The sequence below is a fragment of the Volvox carteri genome (assembly GCF_000143455.1).
Source record: "Volvox carteri f. nagariensis unplaced genomic scaffold VOLCAscaffold_23, whole genome shotgun sequence".
Classification (NCBI taxonomy): domain Eukaryota; kingdom Viridiplantae; phylum Chlorophyta; class Chlorophyceae; order Chlamydomonadales; family Volvocaceae; genus Volvox; species Volvox carteri.
Window position 1 is genome coordinate 306999 of NW_003307566.1, and position 20933 is coordinate 327931.

At 58.6% G+C, this 20933-nt stretch overlaps 3 protein-coding genes across 3 annotated transcripts; 1 reads left to right on the forward strand and 2 right to left on the reverse strand.

Moving 5' to 3' along the window:
* Positions 1–421: 421 nt before the first annotated feature.
* VOLCADRAFT_61293 (uncharacterized protein) lies at positions 422–3032 on the reverse strand (the record flags this gene model as incomplete). The annotated part of the gene is made up of 7 exons (XM_002951355.1): positions 422–502; positions 560–727; positions 941–1024; positions 1296–1768; positions 1878–2095; positions 2213–2338; positions 2803–3032. Coding segments are annotated over 7 exons (1380 nt in total), but the record flags the coding sequence as incomplete, so codon positions are not given.
* A 4890-nt stretch (positions 3033–7922) lies between these two features.
* Positions 7923–18536, reverse strand: VASHH1 (histone H3 Lys 36 methyltransferase/ASH1; the record flags this gene model as incomplete). Its single annotated transcript, XM_002951356.1, has 12 exons — positions 7923–8517; positions 9592–11212; positions 11295–11480; positions 11714–11957; positions 12375–12492; positions 12586–12708; positions 12867–12986; positions 13138–13272; positions 13431–17419; positions 17793–17865; positions 18065–18271; positions 18408–18536. 12 exons carry the CDS (start codon positions 18534–18536, stop codon positions 8425–8427), a joined length of 7038 nt encoding a protein of 2345 aa, XP_002951402.1. The 3' UTR covers positions 7923–8424.
* A 551-nt stretch (positions 18537–19087) lies between these two features.
* mrpL19 (mitochondrial ribosomal protein L19) lies at positions 19088–20328 on the forward strand (the record flags this gene model as incomplete). Its single annotated transcript, XM_002951260.1, has 2 exons — positions 19088–19781; positions 20254–20328. Exons 1-2 carry the CDS (start codon positions 19275–19277, stop codon positions 20326–20328), a joined length of 582 nt encoding a protein of 193 aa, XP_002951306.1. The 5' UTR covers positions 19088–19274.
* Positions 20329–20933: the final 605 nt, after the last annotated feature.

Consider the following 20933-nt stretch of genomic DNA (forward strand, 5'->3'; position numbering starts at 1 on the left):
TTCCGGATCCACATGACACGGAACCCTTGGGGGAAATATCGGGGGGTCACATGCCCCCTGGCGGATGTGGAGGGTAGAGCCCGGGAGTTGTTCAGCCCCAACTTTGGGTTGGGGCCCCCCTCCTTCTATGGGCTACGTTTGGGTCACCCACGCCGTACAGTTCCCTCTGTGTGTGTGCCGTACCTACGACCTGGGTGCCACGTCACACGACAGCTTCCCGCGCGGCACCCTATCCGGCCCAGAACATTCCCTGACAGCGCCTTCACGAATCAACCGGGGTGAGGCACCCCATAGGGCCCCAATAGTGGTCGTGTACGGTGCCGTACACCTGGCCGATATGCCGCCCACCCACACACCACCTGCACCACTAGGAGCAACCCGCCACGGCCCCAAACGCCGCAACCCCAGCCTCCCCACCACCTCACCTGCCGAGCTCATCCCCAAAGTTGATGCCTTCACTCAGCTTGCCCCCCACTACACAAAGGAGGATTGCGCCGCTCGGCTGCCGGCCCGACCCCGACCCCGACCCCGACCCCGATCCAGCTGAGAGTGGCGTTACGGCGGCGGCGGCTTGCGATGGCAGCAGCGGCTGTGCGGTTAGCTGGATGGCGGTGCCGTACGCCGTCAGTACGGCCTCCACCTCCCCTGCGGATCGCGGCTCGACAAATACGTGCTTGCGGGAGGTCAGTGCCGACCAGACGTCCGTACGGCGCCAAGCGGTGACGAGCTGCGAGCGACCCCCGGGTTCGTTTAGGCGGTTGAGGGTGTTCAGGTCCTCAACGTACCCCGAGCCTGCTCATGCCCGTTAAGCTATTTATCGCACTCTGGTGCTGCTCTCCATAGCACCACCTAACCTTTTAGCAGTTGTGTCAGGCGCTGTGTGGCGAGTCTGCGACAGAGGCACACACACAGAGAGAGACATACAAACATATACACACACCTGGTCGAGGTACGCAAACGACGGCGCGAATATGACAATGCCCGATGGAACTGCCGTACAGATGTTGGCGAGGAGCCGTCCGAGCTGCAGGACAGACCGGATGCGGGTTGCAAAGGCAAAGGAAGGGGTTGCCTGGGGTAGGTGGCTGTCAGTCAGGTCCATGTTCCGGTTAGGGGCACGTAACTCACGACGAAGGGGTTTGCTCTTCCTCAAGATACGCCCGGTGGCGCGGGTTTGGACTTTGCAGCTTCGAGCCTACAAAAGGCTTCGAGGTTACAAAAGGCTTGAAAGGCACTTAACCCAACACACATTTAGGGACACGAGCAGCTGGACCCCACAACGGCACGTAACCAACCTCCTCACAGACCCGTGGGTCCGTCCGCCGGCCGTGACGCAAATCCAGCTCCAAACCCGTGGGTCCCCGCGCCGCCACCAGCGCCAGCAAATTCTCCCGCGGCACCACGTGGCCGCATGAAAAGTGCCGTACACGATCCGGCGGCACACAGGGCAGCAGCTGCGCCATAAGCCCCTCGACCGGCGACAGCGTGCCGCTGGCAAGTACGACAGACCTGGCGGAGTTCACGATGGACGCAAACTGCGTGGCGGCGTTGAGGACGGTATAGCGAAGGGAGGCAGCGTCAGCGGCAGCGGCAGTAGCACTGCCGCCGCCGCCACTAGGGGGCCCGCGCGAGACGACGATTCGTCCATCCGCATTGGGATGCGTGAGGGCAGTAAGGAAGGAGACCAAGGCGAACAGCGACGAGCGGCGGGCTCCGAAGCCGCCGCCGCCACCACTGGCGGCAGCTGCAGCAGGGTTGGGCCGGGTGGCTGACCGAGCGTCGGCCTCATCGTCGTACAAGTCCACGGAAGCGTCGACGATAGTGGCTGCCGCTGCGGTCCCCGTACTCGCGGCCATGTCGTACCCTGCGACCTGCACAAGAGGACCCGATAGAGAGGTGTTGAGGGCCCCCTCTACACACACATACATACATACATACATACATATATACATACATACATACATATATACATACCTTCATCACCAGTCGGGACTCCCGAACCCAGGTGAGCAGGGGAAACAGATTCAGGTGGTCCAGGTGGGTAGAAGTCAGGAAATCATGTGTGCTTAGGACCTCCACTCCGAAAGCACCATCGCTGCCACCGCCATGACCCCCAGAACCGCCAGCCTGTGGCGAGTGGTGCTGCTGCTGCTGCTGCTGCGATTGTGGCGCTTGTGGCAGCTTTAATTGTGGCTGCGGTTGCGGTTGTGACGGTTGTGGTAGTTGCGGCTCCAGGCATCGCATCAGGGAGGTTGCCAGTCGCATCACCAGCTGCACGTTCCGCGCACTGGCCGGGGCGAGTCGGGACTGGAAGCGGGAGAAGTAGGCGGAGAGCTGCCTGGCGGGGATGGGTGCGTGGAGGGCGGGTAGAGGTCGGAGGGATGGTGGGGTGAGTGTGCCGGTGTAAGGGTGTGAGAGAGTGTGTGAGAGGGTGTGTGGGAGAGGGTGTGGGAGAGTGTGTGGGAGAGGGTGTGGGAGAGGGTGTGGGAGAGGGTGTGGGAGAGAGTGTGGGAGAGAGTGTGGGAGAGGGTGTGAGAGAGGGTGTAAAGGTTAAGCTAGTCCCTAACCCCCAATGAGTGTCAGTGGAACCCTCTATGGCATTGCGTAGCACTCGCAACCCAACAGCTCACGACTGCGGGTTCACCCTTGTGTCTTCTCACCTAAAACGTCCCAGCACACACACATACACACACACATACACACACACAAGCACACACACACACACATACACACACACAAGCACACACACACACAAGCACACACACACACAAGCACACACACACAAGCACACACACACACAACCTGACGGCGGTTTTCAGTTGCTCCAGGGAAAGCTGCGATCCATGGGTCCCCGTCACCGCGTCCACCAGGTTGTGCGCCTCGTCAAAGATGACGACCGAGCCCTCCAGCCAAATACCCAGTGACCCACGGGTCTCTTCGCACAGAAGCGCGCTGTACGGCAGCGCCACAATGTCGGCCTCTGACAGCAGCGAGCGACTGCCGTAGTACGGACACAACCCCAGGCGGCGGCCGGTACGACCCAAATCCTGTTTGGCACCGATGCAGGTCGCTTGGTGCGCGGAAGTCTGCCAATATATATCAAGTCTAAAGCCTAATGATATCGCCCAGAATGGCCCAGAAGCCTCCCACTCTGTAACAATTCAATTCAATACATGAAATCGGATTTGACGTGGCTAAGACTCCATAGCCTTGTAGAGACCAGGTAGGTAGGTTTGGGAGTAGGTTGCACGGTAGTCGGCAGGTCGGGAGGTTAGGTAGGGTTAGGTAGGCGTCCTCAGGCTATACCCCCGAGTGCGCCAAACCCCGCTCCCGCCCACACCCACCCCTCCAGTCCCTCCTCCGAGTCCACTTCATCCCCCTCCCAGTCGGCCCAGTCGACCCAGTCGGCCCAGTCGACCCAGTCGACCCAGTCGGCCGCCACACGTTTTGAAGAGTAACGCTCAAGGAGTAACACAACACTACATCCACACACACACACAACACTCATCCACACTTTGTTGTGGCACCTCCCCTCCCAGCAGCCAACCCGCACCCCTTAAGAACATCAACATCAACATCATCAACAACAACAACAACAACAACGCATTAAGGGTCACCATCACCTCACCTCCACATCCATCGGCTCGCCCAGCACCGCCGCCGCAAAGTCCTCCGCCGTATCCAGGGAGGGACCCAGATAGGGACACGAGCCGCCCCCGCCCCTGGCCCTGCCCCCGCCGGCGTCTCTTCTGGACCTGCCGCGAGCCCTGCCGCCGCCGCCGCCGCCGCCAGGACCCCGACCGGAGTCGAGGCATCTCGAACCTCCGCCCGAGCAAGATCCACTTCCTCCTCCTCGTTCGCAGGTGCCGCCGCCGCCACCACTACCACCGGCGCCACAAGCGGCAATCCTCCGCACCTTGCTGGTATTGCTACTGCTGCCCTTGCTGCGTTCCTGTACGGCTTGCAGTACAGTACGGCAATGCGAGGATGATGTCACGACTCAGAAAAATCGGGGCGGTTGCGATTTGCTAGACCTGCTGCGCCGCCCCCTTCCGATCCAGCTGGTTTTATATTCTCCTCCTCCTCCTTATTGATGCCACTGATCATCGACCACGACACTCTGCCATCTGACCACCACTGCATAGCGGAGGCCCCGCGTCGCGCTCTATCTTTTTCACAAATCACACAAACACCGCCACGAACATCGGGGTACACAAGAAGCCCCCCATCTCCCGCACATTAAGTGGCACTTAGTACAACGGGCGCTCAAGGGGGAGCACTCAAGTGCAAAGAACTCCGTTATGGTTACACCACAAGCACGAGCACACAAGGGGCACCTGCAGCTCCGTACACCGCTCCGCAATGACCCCAGCCGCCCCCAGGGCCGCCACGGGCTCGTATACACACAGCCCCCTCCGACTGGCCAGCGAGACAAGGCGGAGCCTGGAGGAAAAGCCGGTCTGATGAATATGAGCAACAGGGCGGGGGAAGGGATGGCAGGATGGAGGGACATAACTCTGGTTACGAGGGTTGGAGGGGCAGGGGATAAAGAGTGGAGGGGGAGAGAAATAGTGAAGCGAACAAGAAATACAAAAAGCGGGAGAAGCGGGGTGCGGCGTGTGGGCCACAACGCGAAGAACAGGAATAAGGGGCCGAAAGTCGTTTTGTGGTAAAGCCAGGTTTAGGCAGCAGGAATGCAGGCACCTGTGCAGGCGGCTCCGTCTGTCTGCCTTCGCCGCAAGCAACTCTTCCCAGCGACACAATGAGAGTAGCCGTTTTGGTCCTCAGATCCTTCCATCCCTCCCATCCCTCCCTCCCTTATCCCCCCATCCCTCCCTTCCCCCCAACCATCCCTCCCTCCCTTACCCCCATCCCTCCCTCTCTCCCCCCTTCCCTCCCTCCCACCGTACCCGCCGCAGCTCCGCCACAAACTGAGCGAGTTGGCTGTGTGTCCGACTGGCGAAGAAGATCTGGGGCCGCCGTGTGGGGGGTGCCGGCGGGGCCCGCAGATCCCGGAGAGCTTCACCGGTGTCACCAGGCAGTGGTGGTGGCAATCAGCAGCAGGAGCAGGAGCAGGAGCAGGGGCAGCGAGGAGCAGTAGTTACATGGAGCAGTGAAGTAGCAGTAAACGTCAGGAGCAGGAGCAGGAGCAGGAGCAGGAGCAGGAGCAGGAGCAGGAGCAGGAGCAGGAGCAGGAGCAGGAGCAGGAGCAGGAGCAGGAGCAGGAGCAAACGCCGTTAGATATGTGGAGTAAGAAGAACTTACGCTTCCGACCCAGGTAATGGCTCCAGTATTACAGTCACATTCCCCAGATGAAGTGCACGGATGCCCACGAGCAGCTGAACCAGCGAATTGCCCGCGCTTCGGCATGCTCGACGCATTTCCCTCTCCAACGCATTATTCCCTCAACGCCATTAGGAACTTTCCAAGCGTCGGGATGTGGACTTTGAAGTACAAGACGTCATGCACGTGAGCTTAATGTGTGACAGCCATGCGAATCACAAAATTTGAAGATACACATACACACAACCCATCGACACGCATCCCTTCAACGCACCCGCCCGCACGTCGTCTGCCGTACCGCCGTCGCCCTCCCCGTCACTGCTGCTGTCGTCCTCTAACCCCAGCAACACCCGGGCGCGAGCCCGCCGAATACCCACACCGCTCCCGCCGCCGTCTCGAGTCCCTCCACTCTCGGCGTCTGCAGCCGTGGGGGCCAGTAAATACTGTCCGTCCTCCGCCTCGTCATCATCCAGTTTGCCGCTGCCGCCGCCGTCGCCGCGGCCAGCAGCTGTGGCCCCGTTTGCCGCCGCCGCCGCCGCCGCACCAGAGCCGCCTTCCCCAGTGACATCGTTTCGTCGTGAGGCGCTGACAGCTCCGTAAAAAATTGGGGAAACCCAAATCAAACCCATATTTGGCAAAAGGAAAGAGCAACGACAAACAGGTAAGCGTGGCAGTTTAAGACCAAAAATCTTGTTCGGGAGCGCTCAGCTCAGAATGAACTAAAACTCCCGGCGGCGGCGGCGGCAGTTGAGTTACCAACCGTGAGGTTAATGGCTCCCCGGGCTACCCATAATACGGTGTTGTCCGTGTGCTCCCCTGTAAAACGCCGCAATCGTGTAGGTCGCCTTTAATCTTCTGAGACCTTGACCTTTACATTCTACAATGGTCTTTAAGCCTGGAGGCAGTATAATGGTCTTCTTCCCCAACGAGCACCCCGTACCAGAGAGTGTGAGGCTGGACGACACGTTGCCGAGTACCCCCCCTGGCCAGGCCACGCCTCTTCAACCACGGATGAGGCTCAGGTTCGACGGACGTTGAGGCGGTGGTGGTGTGATGAGCCCGCAGCCAATCTGGGTCATCGTCCTCGGCGCCGCTGCCTTGAAGGAGGCAGAGGAGGGGGAGGATAGAAAGTTGCAGCTGTAGTACCGGTATGCGTCTCTTGATGGACGGTGAGCAAGGGAGAGGGACGTGGAGAGAAAGGGCGAAGGTAGATGAAAAGTAATTCCAACCTGCTGCATGCACAGCGTCCGCTTCCTTGGAGCGCTGCCTGAAGTCCTCCAGCCAATGAAGTGCGCCACAGATAATGCTAATGGTTTTACCAGTTCCTGGTTGGCTCAACTTCGTCAGGCTTTGTAGCACTTACATCGTGGCTGTCGAAGCTGGTGCCGTAGCTCACCTGTGGGGCTCTCAAAGAGGCCGATACCGCTATCCTCTAATGTCTGGTATAACTCCTCCATGAACTGTTGCTGTATTGGATACGGTTTGTAAGGGTGCTCAACGAACTCAGTTCGTCGTCGTGACATTTTCCTGAGCAGCTACGCAAGCAAGCGTTCCACCTAGCAGAATTTCCTGCTGTGAAAGTATTCCTCTCCTAATTTATTATAATGATAAGGCAAGTCCAAAGACGTTGGAAAGCCCGCAACTACGCTAATGCTGGTGTGAAATCGATGACCCGCCATTTCTGGTCTGCGACTGGGCTGTACGATCATTGAAACAAGAGCGTGGATTGAGCAACAATGAAAACTGCCTTGAAGGTCCTTGCGCATCCTTACGAACTTAGCTTTAGCACCCGCTGACATTATTAGTAATGCGATGAGCCCGCTGCGCCCAAGTTATGCAAGCGCCATATATGGTCGACCACCGCCAAAGCAACAAACAATTACTCGATGCTGAGATGCCGCTGAAGGCTGTCCCCATACCATTGATACCAGAGGTCTTGCTCTGCTGGCACCTGATTTACAGCTCCTTTCTGTTAAGAAACTACCTCTGTCGCCATCTCTCATTACGCAACAGGAGATAACAAGAGACCGAAAGACTTGAGTGCGACCTTATGGTTTTATGATATCCTGGCCTGTGTTTCTGTTGAGCCAGGGATTGTACGCGAGATAGATTATGATGTTCAATAAAAAATGAAATGTTACATCTGAGAGAAAGCACCAATGCGCGCTTAAAAAGGGACAGCCACCGACAAGTCGCAACTCCTAGCGCCTGTTAGTTTTAGCACCATTTGGCGCAATTCTCAAAGGGGTTGCACACGAATGCAGCACGCCTTTTAGTGCACAAATGCAGGTCAGGAGCCACGCGCTTCGCAGGTTAACCTTCTCAGGCCGCAGAACCCTGACGGCGACACCGTTCGCACATACAAAGAAAAAACTTAGTGCACACTCTCCTAATACAAAGACTTCACCAGTACACCACAGATCCAGTGATAGCAAGAGCCCCAATCCAACCCCTCTGTACAGAAAAAAGAGGCCTCACGAGGATAAACCCAGGTTCCACAAGTTCCATACCCAAATCAAGGGCTACGCCACGCAGCAACAAATGCAACGGGCAAGCCTTCTCGCCTTGCAGAAGCCCTCCCAACCGAACAATGAAAGACGTATACATTTGGCCTGGCTCCTACCCAATAAGGCACCCAAACCGCAACATGCCCACCACCATGGGCAGCTGCCTAATAGCCAGCCACGGAAATCCGGTCCAAGACAACCGCAGATGGCCTACACGCACAGACACACGAGACATTGGCATTCGATGATAATGCATTCAGCCATGGCCGTGTACCACCAGCAATTGCGTATCGTGTATCAACATGCCCTGGTCCTGCGTCGCAATTTCTACGCCCCCGCGCTGGGATCCGTGTGGGACATCCCTGACGGAATGATAAGCGTACATACTCAGGAAAGCGCGAGCCTGGAACCGGCTGCGAAGGAGCCCGTCTGGACGGTACCTTTGCTCGGTGACACGATCCGCGTCTTAGCATTCACAACAGCGCAAGGCGCTGTCAAGATCTTCAGACAGCGCCTAGTGCTTTGTCACAAGTCAACACACCTCCAACGAACACATGTAACGCTTATGGTCCGCGCACTCCCACTACACAGTCGAAGCAACAGGCGCTGCAAGGATTCTCCCGGGGCACCAGTCTCATGCGAGCTGCCGCCTACTACGGAGCTTTTGGATCGTCAGCAAAAGCAGCCACGCGCCAATGCCGGCGATGCCCTGTTGCCCATAGCTGATCTGGACGTCGATACGCAGCATCAATGCGTGCACACAGCCGTCCATTCAGACCCGGTATGCCCGACAACATTCCGCCTCGCAGCAGCAATATTGACTGCCCTCGTCCGTTCTACTGCCGCCGTCTTAACCGCTGCAATTGTTGTTGTCCTCGTCATCGTACCACGGTCAAGACACACGCCATCCAAATACTTAATCCGTGACAGGCGTCAAGACATAAACACAAGCTCGCACGCGCCGCTCCTGCCCAGAGCTCAGTGAAGCGGGCTGCAGATACAGCGCAACTCCTCCAGGCCAGCCTAAACCTTAGGGGTACAAACATTGAAAAGTCTTCCAAACACGGCGAAAAGCGAAGCAGGTGGACCGAAATGCCTGTTAAAACGCAATGCACGCATGCGACGATGCGGAAGAGTCGGCACGGCCAGCAGCCTGCACAGTGCACATTAGCAACTAGGACGGCACCCAGGCCCTGGTCGTTTGGGATTGCCAGCTTGCAGCACCTCAGACCTTTGGACCGCCCACCGTTGTTGTGCCAGCTACGGCCAGGACGGGGTGCGATCCTGTCGCATGATGTGCAACGTACATCTGAAACAGATCCTGTATTATAGAACCAGGCTGCGCGTGAACACGCTGCTGCCAGTGGGACACCGCTGCCGTCGCTGCCGCCAAAGGCTGCTGACCCGAAAGACGACTGGACAAACCAGCTGTGCCAGATCCAGCCGCCGCTATCGCCGCAGGATGTGACCCTTGACTTTGGAGCGAATGAAAGTGATGCAATTGCCCACTGGACGCTGCTACAGCAGCTGCTGCCGCGGCAGCCGCTGCCGCGGCTTGCTGCTGCTGTGCGTGATGGAGGAGCGCCGCCACTGACCCACTATCCAACCCATGGGTCGCCAATAAATTCCCGTTTGAAGTCTGCTGTTGTGCGTGCTGTTGTGCGTGTTGGTGCCAAGCGGACAGTGCCAGGGCTTCCGCAGCGATCGCGGAACCACTTGAACTGCTGGCGTGTTGTTGCTGCTGCTGCGGCGGCGGCAGCGGCGGCGTTGGCTTGGCTTGCTGGGTCGGCTGCGGCTGCACCTGGGGCTGCTGCTGCTGGTGGACGCGCTGCTGCTGCTGCTGCGGCGGCGGGGACTGTATCTGCTGCGGTGGTTGTTGGTGTTGTTGTAGTTGCTGATGCTGCGGCTGTTGGTGTTGCTGCAGTTGCTGTTGTTGGCTATGCTGGTGTGCAAACAACCTGAGCTGATCCGCATGCGGCAAGAGCTCCGAAGCCTCCAACGCGCGTAAGAGCTTATCATACGGGTGTGTGGGCGGAATCCAAGCGCTGCTGGCAGCTCTGCCCTTGACACCTCCATTGCGCGACTTCTCGCACTCGCCAGAAAACAGCGGCAACAAGTCCTTAGGTTTCTCAATCCCCACAAGCTTCCATAATAGACCCTCTCTGTTAACGTCGCCGCTACAATGTGATCCGTTACCGTTCTTCCCACGATTCCACGAAGCCGGACCGGTGCCGCCGTCATGTTCGCCGCTCAAGCGCCGATTCCTTCCATGCGACTGATGTTGATAAGACTCGTACAGCCCACCAACCCCGCCATCACTGGTATGGTGGCCGCTACCATTGCCAGCCGGGTGCTGTCTGCAGCCCCCTGCCTGATGGGGTATAAAGCCCGAGCTGCTGCTACTCGGGTGGGGCGCGGTAGTGGCGCTAGGACGGCTGCCGCCGTGAGGAGGCAGACCATTCGGTGGGCCGGAACGCTGCACGGCGGCCAGGTGTCGCGGTGAGGCTGCCTTCGCTGTCAGAACCATGGCCACGGTGCCCAGACCAGCTGCCGCCAAAGATCCGCTTCGCACGCGGCGAGGCTGTAGCGGCAACATCGCCTCGTGCTGCGCGTGCAGGGCCGCGGGATTGCTGATGGGTGCCGTGCGAAGCGCTGCTACAGCCTCTGCAGCTTCTAACAGGGAATCCAGATCCTCGTTCAGATCATCTTCATCTGCCGCGACGCTGGAGATGCGTCCGCTGGCCGTAACGCTGGACTCGCGCCTAGCACTAGTCCGGGCGCTCAGACCATTCGGCTCGCCATCGGCACTGTCGGCCCCGCCAATGGAATAGCGGTTGTGTCCCGACACCGGGAGGACGACAGCACCTGCACTGCCGCCGCTTGTTTGCGGTTGCGTAGCCTCTTGGACGGTTTCCCCAGCCCTAATTGACGTGCCAAGGGTGTTCGACAGCGGCGACGGCTGGAGGCCAGCGTACTGGTGAGCTGACAGAGTAAGGTGCTGCACCATTCGAGGCCTCTTCTTCAACGGCAGATGCAGCTCCGACCCCGGTTGCCTGTGCTTACCCACCTGGCCATGGCTTTGGATGCCGACTACCTCTACGGAAGTGCTGCCAAGTGGCGGCAGTAGACAGCGCTGATCTATGGGTATGAGTGGGCGTGGCGGCACTTGTGAGGGTACCGCTGCGATTGGAACGCTGCGGCCTCCGGGGAGCACATCTGCCAACTCGTCGTCCACCGCCGAAACCTCCTGTAGCCGCTGCTGCGGGAGCTCAACTTCAGGTGTCTGCATACCCAGCCGCTGCTGCGGTTGAGGCTGGGATTGTGGCGGATCCGCAACCACAGTCTGCGCATCCCCGCTAGGCCCGCCGTGCGGCAACTCAGGCTGTTGCGCAGATGTCCGCGGTTGGTCATCGTCCATCCACCTGAAGGATCACAGAAACATACCAGAAACGTTTACTTAGCACCCTGATGCGCTAACGGCAAGCTAGGCTCTGCGCAGCCCACCTGTGCGGCACCTCGTCCAGGCTGAGCTTCTCGGTCCCACCGTCCTCGTACATGACAGTGTGCTTCTTGCTGGTAGGGTGGTAGGCAACGATCACGGCGCGATAATACTGCCCGTCGGCGTCCCAGAAGACCTCCACGCGGCGTCCCAGGTCGCGACGCTTTTCCGGATGAAGGTCCATGGTGCCCCTGAGAGCGTAGGCAGGGGAAGTCGGGATGCACGTCTTAAGCAGTTACATGCCAATCGAATCAACTACCACTAAATCTCAGAAGCAACCATGTCACTACGAAAGCTGCAGATGTCTGACGGGAACGAACAGACGGTGAACAGGATCAAGTGGATAGCTGATGCTCCCCCCCCATCATCTCCGACATCATGAAGACGGAAGCACAGCAAACGGAGTTCTGGATCTAATTCGTACCTGCAGTTCTTGGAGCCGCACATGCACACAAATGACGCTGCGGATTGCTTTATGGCGCCGTACGTGGAAAAAAAGTAATCGTATACAAGTTCCTCGCCCGGTGGGATGTCACGGGATGCAAAAATCCCAACGCGGATCTCCCCGGTGGAGGCATCGTGCCATTTTTGCGTCTCGCAGTTGGGGTCACAGCTGCTGTTGATGAGACGTGCTATATTGCCCTTGCGCCGAGCGTCAATATAGAGCCCTGCAGGGTCACCACACGCGGCCAGTTCAATGCACGCCCAGGTAAGCGCGTCGTAGGGTCCCACGTGTCAGAACCACCATGCAGCAATAATAATCCCCCAAAACGAAATAACGTGAAAATAAAATGGAGCCAAGTCAACCCAGGAAGGCATTACGTACGTGAACAGTTGAGCAATACGGAAATGCTGGATGTACCCTGAAGTCCTACACCGCAGGGCCCGCAGCAGAGGTTACCCGCAGCTCTAGCCCAGGACTCGTTTGACTTTGGCCCGCAAAAGCATAGATATTTGCGCCATGGGTATAAACGCGCATATCTGCCAACAGGGCCGGTAACACTTGTGTAAGCTTGTTCACTGTCTCTTACGTCAGCAATTAGTATCATACAGACTTCGTAATACGTGGCTAGAATCCATCTCACCTGCTGCCAGCTCCATTATGTAGAAATGGGGCTCGCCGTTCATTCGGGCATGTTCCATGCGCCGCCCGAGCTCCCGGTCGTCAATGACCTCCCCTGCGTACTCGATGATGAAGGCGCCCTGCGCAAAAACATCTAACAGTCAAAGCCTGCCCACAATTTGCTCAGCATCCTTATCCTAACGCAGTGTATCTTAACATGTAATATAACCCACCTTGGACAGCGGTTCCATGGTGCGTACGCCCCAGCCCCTATTCTCCGTCAGAAACACCTCGGTCTTGGGTTGCCGTAGCAGGTGCAGGGAACGGTTGCTGCAAAGCTCGCCGCAAGGACAAAGCTGCGCGCCACAAAGAGGGTTTGGAGCAGTCATCACAGTTGCGAAAAAAATGGGTGGTTAAAATAAAGCAAACAAACTAATCCCATTGAAGCCCAGGATACTGCGGGCCAACGCACAGCCGCCTGTAGGAAGCGGCTCAACGCACATGTGCGACTGACCTTGGCATCGCATAGGACAGATGATAGTCGATTGAGGCAGTTCTGTGCGCAGCCCATCCGCTGGAGCTCTCCCGGCGCTGCAAACGGCGGCGGGCGACACGCGCAGATGTTGATCTCGTCCTGCAGGTGAAGGGAGGTGGAAGATAGGGTGTGACCGTCAGTCCGGCGCCAGAAGTAACCATGTACGCCAGTGGGCCCGTTCCTAGGAGCAACTTGCTTTCACTTTCCGCTCAAGGATCTACAACCCCAATGCGTTAAGAAGCCCTCTCACCTTAGGTAGTCGCTTGGGCTTATTCCGCGAAAGCCAAACGTTGCGTCTTATGGGCTCGTATCGCGGCGGCCTTGTCACCAGCCAGTCACGCGGGAGCGCAAACGACTGGTCCTGGGCCGGCAAGAGGGGCTCGGGCTGCAGGCAAAACAAATATGACAGGGTTATGAGCCAAGTACACTACATACAGAAGCCTTATTCTGTAAGCAAACACCCTGGAGAACGTAGATGTGCATTTCGGCACGACTGTAAGATCTTAAGCCAGATCAGCACCAGGAGCCTGCGTCCCGGCATACCTGCGGCCACCTGAAAACCTCTGATACAAGCGATTCTGAAGCTACCAGGTTGCCCTGGCTGCCTGAGCTGTGCGGCAAGCCTCGTGACCCTCGACTCCGCGAGCGGTCTATAAGCAGCGAGTCCGCCTGGAGGGCGGCCGGCAGCTGGCTAGCTGCTGGATGGGAAGCAGGCCGAAGTTCCGCGGCCGGCCGCGGAACCTCGGCCTGCTGTAGGTCGGCAAGCGCGGCTGCCACCTCTCCGAGCTCCTCCAGCTCCATCGCGCGTGCACGAGCGGCTGCGTCGTCGTCTCCACCCCATAACGTGGCGCTACAGCTTGCACCCGACACGCCCGCAGGCGCGCCATCGCCACACCCGGCTTCACTGCTTGCGCGGCTTCCAGCGCAGGCCGGCGGCGCCGACACAGCGCCGTGGCCTTCTAGTGGCGGAAAAGGGGCGGCGAGACTAGGGCTGGCCATGGTCGGAGCCTCGCGCGCTGCCTCTGAATCGGCCACGGCGACCTGTCTCAAGCAAGCCGAGCCCCTGATGCCGCCGCTGGAGCCAAGTGTGAGTCGCTCTTCTGGCGGCAAAGCGTACCCGTCGTGCTCCGCCATGGCTTCACCCTGATCCGGTAGCTGCTCATCCGAAAGCAGCACCTCGTCATGAATGGGCGATCCAGGGCTGCTGCGTACCTGCGGCCCCAGTGCAGAAGCCGCCTGCACCGCGGCAACCTGCTGCAGCTGCGCCGGTGCTGACAGTGCACGTGCTGGTGAGCGATTCACTGGTTCATTCTCCTGGTCGTGGACAACGGAGCTCCGCGAGGTCAAGGCCGCCGCTTGCTCGACGGGATCCGTAAGGGTGTTCGTTAGCGTCTGCTGACAGCATGAGCTAGGTTGATGGTCAACCTGGTCCTGCTGCTCCAGCTTCGCCGCAAGATTGACATCGAGCTCCAGCCTTGGCTGTATGCACCGGACTGCAGCTTCAGGGGCCTCGCATTGCTCAGGCGCTTGCCGCTGCATCTGCTTAGCGAGATCCTTCGTGGCCTCGGTGGCTTCGGCTCCAGGCACCGTCCCATGTTCAAAACCATGTTCCGCATCGGCAGAGCTAGCCCGTTCGTCCGCCAAAGGCATAGCCTGCCCCCGGTCATGCTCTGCGCAATGCTCTGCCGGCCCCAGCTGCAAATGCACCAGTAGCTCGACTTGCTGCTGCTCATCCATTGCAACTCCCTGCCTGTCCCCTGCCAATCCCTCCTCCAGCATCCGCATTCCTGAGACTTTTGCTGACACATCTGGCGATCGTGGAAGATAGCCGTCCCCAGCATCCACGGCACCCGCTGCTGCAATGTCTGGCGATGACGCATGCTTGGCGTCCGCATCACAATCCACGGACACCACGTCAGGCATACCTGTTGAGAAGGCAGAGGCTTCAAGACTCGGCTCCACGAGTCTCCGGGTCGGCGGCCCGGTAGATGGCTTCTTGGGAACACAAACTGCAATCGGCATTATCAATGCCCCTGCGGCAGAGGTCCCCCCGCACCCGCTTGCATGCATTGTACTTGACGGCAGCCCATCACCCATGGACGTCAAGCTGCGCAGCACAGCCTTTGCAGGCGTGATGGCCGGTAGCTGCCGGGCGCCGACCTGTCCCGCCGATCTTGCTGTGCTGGGAACCCCCAAGGACGCCGGCTTTTTCCGAACGGGCACGACCCCAGGCATTGGCGCGGGTGGAGGAGATGCGGAGCCGGCCACCGAGCCGGCCTTGCTGCTGCGTCCGTCGACAACTTGCGATCGTGCAGGCCTGGGCGGCATCTTCGCCTCAGCCTCAGAGCTTGTCTTCTGGCCATCCCTACGATGCTCTGGCGACATTGAACGCTCGACAACACGGGACATGCTGGTCCCGCTGCCGTCCTCTGACACGCGCTCCTCACCACGTTTAAAACCAGCCGAGGCGCCCGCCGTCGCGGTCTGCGTTGGAGTGACCCCAGTTGAGGCTAGGGTCCTCTGAGCAGGGGATGACCGGTCTCTCAGCGTGCGTGGCTCGTTTGTATCCACCGCTTGGATCCCCGACGACGGACTGGTCTGGAGACGGCGGAGCTCCAGAGGAATAGCCCTGGGCGGGGGAGCTAAGACGCTGCCACTGCCCTGGCGCCGCTGGGCCCCTTTGTCATCGTCCGGAGTGTCAACATGTCGATCCGCTCGACCTGTGCTAGCCTTTGCAAGCTGGTCCGCAGGCTGGCTCGCCTCCCGAATCGGAGGTTGCGAAGATGGGCCCGCTGAAGCCTTCTGTAAAGCGGGAGCACGTTGCGGCCGCACATGCGCGGCCTGCACTGCCCGCGTGCGCAGGCGTTGCTTGATACCGACATCACCGCTACCGCCAGACTCCTTAGCGGTCACCTCGTCATCGCTGTCGCTCTCACCACTGCTGCTACTGCTGCTGTTGGCCGCTTCCGAACTACTCCGCTCATCCTCCCCGCCCCCACCCTCGTCACTGTCGCTATCGCTAGCCTCGTCGCTCGGATCGCCACTGTCAGCGGTATCCGAGTCTTCATTGATGGCCTTCTTCGACGGGGCAGCCTCTGGGGGCTTCCGTGCAAGGCGGGAGCTTGTTCGCCGGTTCGCAGGCTCAGGCGCTGCAAGGCGCGCAAGCCGCCGCTGCTTCTCCCCTCTACGGTCCCTTGCAGGCGGCGGTTGCGAAAGCGACTTTGACCGCAAAGCTTTTCGATGCGATTGCGCAACTCCGCCCCTGCCACTCCGCCTTGCAGCGGCAATCGCCGTATCATCGTCGCTAACTTCCTCACTTGCGCTGCTTTCCTCGTCGCTGCTGCTACCGCTGCTGCTACTGCAAGCTGCCGCGTCGGTATCATCTTCCTCTCCGCTGCTCTGCCCCTCCTTATCCTCCTCCTCTTCCTGGCCGTCAGATGACGCAGCAGATTGAGATGACTCCCCACTAGAGCTACGGCCCCTGCTTCGCTTCTTCTGACCAGCTTCAGTGGAGCGCCCGCCGGCAGGCTGGTTAGCCCCGGCAGCGCTGCTCGTCCGTTTGGGCCGAGTAGAGCGTAGCTCCATGCCGGCATTCTCGCCAACAGCTGATGCACGTTTAGATGCCGTGGCGGGCCCGTTGGCTACATTTAAAGCTGCGGCATGCTCCGTCTTGGGAAGAGGTTGCTCCCGCGATGACTCTTCTACTCTCGCCCCTGGCTTCTTGGGGAGTGCAGGCAGGCGGATACCCGCGAGGCGGCGGATCTCCGCTGGAAGCTTCAGGACGTCAACTTCATTAGTACAGACAGCACCAAGTTCGCACGCATCATCCCCGACCGAAGCCGTCCGCTTTGCCGCAACTACAGGTGGCGGCGGTAGACTGCTCGCGGAAGCCGCCGTGGGGCCAACCACCGCTCCTGCACCAGCTTCGACCTTAACACGCTTCCGTGGAGGCAGGCCAGCATCGCCCGCCTTAACGGAGGCGGAAGAGGCCCCGGCGCTTGACCTTAACCGCTGTTGCGGGGGTGGTGGCGGGGCTCTCCCTTCGGAATTGGCTGCGGATGCGCCCTGACGAGTATCCTTCACTTCCCTTGCCGCGTCCCCAGCCGGGTTTGACTCCTTGACCAGCACTTGCTGTCGACTAGCAGCTGCCTGCGGCGCCGTAGGCGGCTTCTTTGCCTGCGCCTGGGCTGCGGTGTTGGTTGACGCAGCCGTGGAGCCGTTCTCCCGCGGCACGCGTCCGGCTGAGGTATCACGGAGCTTAGCCGGAAGGCCAGTAGCAGCTGCCTCCTTGACCGGCTTACCCCCAGCTGCTTCTTTTCCACCTGCAGGCTTCGCTGACCCCTTCCTCCCAGAAGCATGCGCCGCATGAGCTTCATCCTCTCCTGAGGAAGTGCCGCTGCCAGACTCAGGTGCTATAGCGCGCTGGCGGGAACTCTTGGATGCGTCCTGCCGCTGCCCTGCACCCTTCGCAGCGCCATTGCCAGACGCCGAGACCAGCTTTGGCGACGGACCGTCCGACTGCTCATCAAGGCCTGCGACGGGGATATGGATAGATGTGTCTGTTGCCTGCCAGTCCCTTATGTTGTTACTCCACGGCCCCATTCAGCCACCCTTGCAATATGAAGTTGCGGTCTTGCAACCCGCGGAAAATCAGCTGGCGTTACTCCAGCGACGTCGCTCTCCCCCATCACCATAGAGCGACAAGAACACCGACATGTATAAGCCAAAGGCCAATCATATCCCTCTTCGGAACTCCTTTCTCCATACACCGAAGGCCCCAAAGAAACAGCCCGGAAGTGTGACCCACGGGGCGCCCTACGGACGTCCCAGCGCTGTCCCAACACGAGGTGCTCCAAACCTGTATCCCTACCATCGCCAGCATGAACGCTTAGACAACAAGCTTACCATTAGACGGAGGTTTGCACCACCACTTCGGTGGCGCCTTCCGTTTCCGGTCAAGCGCCAAGTACTCGCAAACCTGACAGCAAGGAACGGAGAAAAACAGTGTCGTGTGCCTCTACTGCTGAGGGCAGTTGACACCCCTTGCGAAACTAGACGTTCATTCATTCGCGCTTGAGTCAAGAACCCAAATCCTATACAACCCCAAACCAAACAAAACGACCTGGTGAAAAGGATGCAAATACAAGATGATCAACAAGAGGACGCAAGCGTTTTACCTGTTCCAGTGCGAGGCGAAAATGCTTTGTCTTCCGGTCGAAGAAGCCCTGGTACAAGCCCTCCTTGAAGTCCACAACATCAGCATCCTTGACCCAGGCAACCTCAACTGTACCAAAGAACATGACCGGAACACTGTTCCCCTTGCTGTGGCGCTCCTGGCCCAGATCCTTGCGGCGCAATGCCGCAGCTTCAGTCAGGACTTGTGCCTGCAGGTCCGCGGGCAAGGACTGATGTCTAGATTCAATGCACAACATCTCCTCATCAAAACAATGGAGGTCAAACGCGGAAGGCCAGCGCGCTTTGCTAACGCCCCCCTGAGAGACTCCATTACCGAAAACTTACGGGCCACGCTGGATAACCTTTCACCCGTGCCCATACGACTTGTGCAGCCTTAGCCTCCGCAAGTAGCTTTGGTGCCAGGAGCGGCCGAAATTCCTTCTCCAGAGCGGCCAAGACTCCTTCGTTCGCCATATCCGCTCGCCGCGCCCCCAGCGGCGCCTCCTCTTCAATAATGCTATCGCATCGTTCCACAGAGGACGTTGCGCCTGCTCCGCAACGCGAATTGGCCTTATGCGAGACAAAAAGGACTGCACAGAACAAGTCTAACTGAAGACCACGAAGCGGATAGGGTAATATGAATTTGTTTATTACAAGCGCTACATATAGATGTGTTATTACAAGAATAGCAAACCTGAGCGCCACATGGAATCATACTCCGTGATTTTCATTGGCCCCATCCGTCATGTCGGCAACTGCCTTCAACAATCCTGGAGTGTCAAAGACGCAGAAAGCAAAACAAGATATATGTTCATTTATCTGTCCTGCACTGGCCTAAAGGGCTTTACCCTTTTACATCGCGTGTAGAGCGGGCGCAACACGGTCAAGCTTCACGTTTAAGCTCGCTCGCCTATCGTCAAGGCTACCGCCTATTCGGCTGTCATGTTTGGTGTAGTTTCAACAATTTTAGGAGCCCGAATTTTGAGTCATTACGCCGCATCATCGTCAACTCCAGTGCATATTGCAGCAGTTAGAGTTAAAAAGATAAATTATGTCTCCAATGTTATCTTGCAGTATTGGCGAACATTAAGCCACGGAGCGGGCACACCGGTGGATGCCAACAAGGGCGTGCAAGGTGACGGACATACGCCGCATACCTTCGGTGTCACAACCGAGCAAACAGATTCATCGATCGCTCAAGTCAGCTCCAGCATGAGCCCTACTGTGCTCGCAGAGGGGACTCCTGACCTCAGTCTGCAGCAACCAATGATGCCAACTGCTGTGGTCCGCGACCTACGACCACCCACTCGGCCGTACCAGCTAGTCCCTACTCTATTGCAGCGGCCCACGGGGACTCCTGCGTTGTACACGCCTTGGACGCCAACACGTGTGCTTCAGCGCCGGAAGCATATCAGAAAGCGCATGGGTTTTCTCATGCAAATCTTGGAGCGGGAGCAGACTGAGCGAATACGGCGAGCACGGCCGCTGCCGGATTTCCGAGCCGGGGACATCTTAGAGGTCCGCATGATGCTCCCAGAGGCGGAGCGCAAGGTTACGATTTACCGCGGCGTCTGCATTGCCCGTTACCACAAGGGCATTCGAAGCTCCTTCAAGATCTATAACGTCTACCCGGAGTGCGGTGGCGTGGTGCAGCACATCCCGCTCTACATGCCTGACTTGATGGGGATTAAAGTCGTGGGCCGCATTCCGGCGTCGCAGGTGGGGTGGCCTCTGCCCGAGCTGAAGCTCCGCCTGCGCATTGACTGCTTCCATATCCGTTACCGCGGTGCAAGAGATAAGGGTGTTTCAAGATAGGGGGCCAGGAACGGGTTGAGATGCACGGCTATTCATCAGCAGGAGTAGAAAGAAACCCTAAGGTGGTTTCTACCTGGGAGCTTGCCCTGTTTGCTTTGCCTTGACTGCCGTGGGAAGAAAACCTCCACGTCAGTTTTGCATGTCGTGTTCGACAGGTTTTGCTGTCTTTACGATTCTTCCTCGCTGTATGGCCTTACTCGGGGCGTGGCCCTTGCGCTGTGTTCGGTTCCTGCAGCTCCCTTGTCCAGTCTGCCACTCGCAAGCACTTTTCACATGTCGCATCTGGCACCTCCCGGATAGAGGTTGCGGTCATGCCTGGGTCTCGCCTTGACTCGCTTTCCCTGTAACCCCTGGCTGGGTGGCGTGGCAATTGCAGGAGCGGCTGTTCTATCTGCTGGACCGGGAAACCAGCGACTACACGTTCCAGACGGGTGTCTCGGCGGCAAATTGAGGAAGTGGTGGATGCTGCAAGGAACACTGTTGCCATGGAAACACGGCGTTCTCCAGGCCCAATGGATTGCGGTTTGATTCTATCCTTGGACCTGTCCTAGGCCATGTGGAAACCACGTGACTCTGTGCTGCTGAGGGATGAGTTCGTGAACTACCGAAGCATGCGCATGGCGGCCTTTTCACTCTGCCGGGCGTTGGCTGGGAGGCGTTTTGCTGGGCGCGCCATGGCGACAAAGGATGGGGTTGGGTGGATGAGCAGGTTGCTGGAGGTTGGAGGATGGGAAGGAGCTTAGGATGGATGGCAGGTTGGGCCTGGCTACGCAGTGCAGACGAGGTTGCGCATGGTTTATGTTGAGTGTGGGGGGATGAATTTGGCTTGTGAAGGGGTGCGTTTCTCTTTTTTCCATTTCCGGGCGATGGAAGGGAGTGTGGGTTACCGTAGTGCCTCGCGAGGGGCAGAACGGTGTGAAGTTCGTGAAGAGGAGGACGGCTCCGCTGCAAGCGGGCGTCCCGTTTATCCTGGACTGCTGGTGTGGACCGTACTCGATAGTCGGTTGCGGCCAAAGGCTAGTTTTTGCGCAATGCTCGTCCCATTAGTGTTTAGTT